This window comes from Helianthus annuus, chromosome 1 (assembly GCF_002127325.2).
Source record: "Helianthus annuus cultivar XRQ/B chromosome 1, HanXRQr2.0-SUNRISE, whole genome shotgun sequence".
Lineage (NCBI taxonomy): Eukaryota > Viridiplantae > Streptophyta > Magnoliopsida > Asterales > Asteraceae > Helianthus > Helianthus annuus.
Genome location: NC_035433.2, coordinates 66319829 through 66323043, shown reverse-complemented (window position 1 = coordinate 66323043; position 3215 = coordinate 66319829). Strand labels below are relative to the sequence as shown.

General features: G+C 35.7%; 1 protein-coding gene across 1 annotated transcript; it reads right to left on the bottom strand.

Annotated features, from left to right (window-relative positions):
* Positions 1 to 2079: 2079 nt before the first annotated feature.
* On the bottom strand, positions 2080 to 2451 carry LOC110906412. Its single transcript, XM_022151547.1, has one exon. The coding sequence runs from the start codon at positions 2449 to 2451 to the stop codon at positions 2080 to 2082; it is 372 nt and encodes a 123-aa protein (XP_022007239.1).
* Between the last annotated feature and the right edge of the window lie 764 nt (positions 2452 to 3215).

Below are 3215 nucleotides of genomic sequence, written 5' to 3'. Positions count from 1 at the left end.
AATACATGTCCTGTGAAAAATTCGTCTGATTTTAACCGTGGAAACTTGTCCGAACAGAAAAAGAAGGTGTAGAAGACAGAAAACGGATCAAATTTGAGCTGAACTCTTCCTCCTGAGCTCTGATACCACTTGTTGGATCGTCGTTGACCTTGAATGAGTCGATCAGAAGAGTCGTTTATCTAATTCAAAGGCGGAATCGATGAATCAGACGCTCAAACTAAATATAATGCTTCTTGTATTAATTCTGACAATGTTTACAACCTGGAAGCAAATAGGCAGCACTTCGTTACAATTTCCAAGCCGTTACAAATGAACTAACCAATGCACCTATTTATAGAGCTGGAGGTTCGCTTATAGGGACGTCAGTATAAGCGAACCAGTGTGATTCGCTTATAGAACCTACCACATAAACGGACCTATGATGTTAATGTGGTTCGCTTTTATGGACAATGTCCATAAAAGCGGACCTCAATGCTAATTCACCAGTTCTCGTTTCTCGAACCTCGTGCACTGATTATTCTAACCTATTCTATCCTATTACATGATACAAGACGAAGTCAATAGACGTAGTGCACCAACAGCGCCGCCACGGGGGAGGTGGTCGGCCTCCCCTTTCTCTCGCCGATCTCTCTCTCATCTCGTTCCCTCCCTTGCTGCCGTATTCTTGTCGTCGTGCGCCACCACCCGAGGGTGGTGGCCGACCGTTTACTCGAGAAGAGGGGGTGTTGTGTGGGCGGTGCGAGGGGGTAGAAGAAGGACAGGAGGTTGGAGGTTGGTGTGCGGCCGGAGAAGAAACCGGAGTTGGCCGGACTGTCGCCGGAAATACGGCTCCGGTTGCTGGAGCTCTAGAGAGGAGGTAGAGGGTGAGAGGTGTCGGTTGCAATGTGTGTGTTTAGGTTTTCCAAACGCCGTTACCGTCATTTTACTGTTTCTCGGTTAAGTTAGAAATTAATACATGTATATGAATGGTTGGGAGTTGACAAAAAATCTAAAATTCCTAAAATGTGTAAAAAGTCATAAAATACTATAATGTCAACCATAAAACACATTAAACCTCACAAATAACATAATAAAGATTACTAAAACACAATATCTATGGTTTTTCTTTTGTGTTTGGATGTTGAGGCTCTGATTATTCGATGAGTAACATTATGTGTTTTATGTTGATTATCATGTTGTGTTTTATATTCATAGTTCCATGATGGTGTGTTTGGAGTTTTTTTATAGAATGTTCGGGTTTGAATATAGTATTTTAGTAATCTTCACTCTGTTATTTATAGGTTTTGGGTATGTTCTAGGGATGAAATTACATTGTTTTATGAATTTATCTGTTTGTATTCAAACATTACCCTATATATCATTATCAATATAGGGGAAGGTTCATTTGAGAAGAAATTTAATGTGAGAAGAAAAAGAAGAAATGACATATTAGTAAAATACTATTTCATTTATAACTCGTATCATTAATTTTTCTCTCTTTAATTAATTAGTCAACTAATCATTAATTATCCTACATATAATTTACAAAACCTACACATATCAAAATTTCCCTACATATACCCTACACATTATAGAATTTTATCCTACACAGTCGAAATTTATTCTACACACCTCGAAATACATCCTACACAACTCGTAATTTATCCTACACAACTAGTAATTTATTCTACACTTTAAATTAATTTGTTTTTTTAATTTGGAAAAGTATATATTTTGAAAAGGAGTTACAAATTTAATTTAGTTAGTTATTAAAGCGGAAGAATACTAATTAATGATTTATGTAAGTTTACCAATATACCCTTATATTAAAATTAAATGCAAATATTAAATGAAGTAAAATAAAGCATTCTTATTGGTTGAAACTTCTTCTTTTTTCTTCTTAAAAAAATTATTCTCATTTGAACTCTCCACTATCAATATATCATCAATAAACATGAATAAAGAAAAACACATAACAACTATCAATATATCATCAATAAACATGAATAAAGAAAAATACATAACAACAACCACAACTTTAAAAACCAAAAAAATAAAAAATAAATAAAATTCTAGATCTATTTTGCATTAAACCAAAACTCAATCCACAACATCAACTTTTGTAGTGCAAGATAGCAACCTACGAAATATCGAAGCCAAAGTACACTTCTTCCTCGGTTTTCCACTTTCTTTAACTCTTCCAAAACACTTCATGGTTCTCTCATTCAAGCTCTCTTTTCTTGAAAACGTGTAGCTTTTAAGGTAAACTTGACGACAAGAAATACTATCCACCAACCGCGGGTGGCCGGCCTGGCTTTCGCGGTTGTCCCCGTGGCTGTTTGAGCTGTTTCTACTGACTGACCGGACAAATTCCCGGTCAGAATCAGGCCATTTGTAGAGGTTGACATATGTTGCCCTAACGGGCATGCGGGCATCGTCCGCTATGCATGTTGACATGCATGCGGCCGCCATGATGGTTCCGGCGAGATGGGTTCGCTGGAAGTCAATGACGGTTGGTTTTATGGGATTAGAGAGGAAGAAGATTGAGAGAATGAAAAGGATGGTTTGTAAACTGTAAAGGAGTAAAGTGTGACTTTATTTCGTTTTTTTAGGGTGTGGGACAAAGTGGGAATTATGATTTAGGGTCATGGGTTGGGTGTACATGAGACATCATGAGATCACCTGTATATAATAATTTTACAATATATAATATTTACTTTACAAAAAGTATAATGCATTGCTTAGAAGAAAAATTATGTTTAAATCGTTATGGATGTTTAATTATTACTCTAAATATGTCATTTGAGGGATTTGGTCCCTTCAATGGATGTCTTAAAAGAAGGTACTTGATATGGGGAAAAATGTGAATTTGATGGTGTAAAACTCGAAACCTATAATATTTGGAATGGGTAACATCATGTGTATTCAGGTATGAGTTGATTGCTTTAATTTTAAAATTGCATGTGTTTAAGATCATACGGTATCAGTGGGCGTTATTCGACACGTGGATGACACGTCAGCACGTGTCAGAAACGGGGCGTTGTGCCAAAACGCAGAGTGTGGGAAGGGGCGTGGAACACTGGCATTATTCGACACATGGTACCTACTTTTTGTTATTATTTTTATATAAAATGTCTATTTAATTTTTTTAAATACCTATATAATAATTAACAATAATAAAAAAATAGAAAATATAAATACAAAATATATAAATTAAAAAAAAGGTTACATAATTT

What these genes read in the sequence shown, in the direction of transcription:
- LOC110906412 (XM_022151547.1), bottom strand. Translation starts at nt 2,451, where the DNA reads ATGGCGGCCGCATGCATGTCAACATGCATAGCGGACGATGCCCGCATG.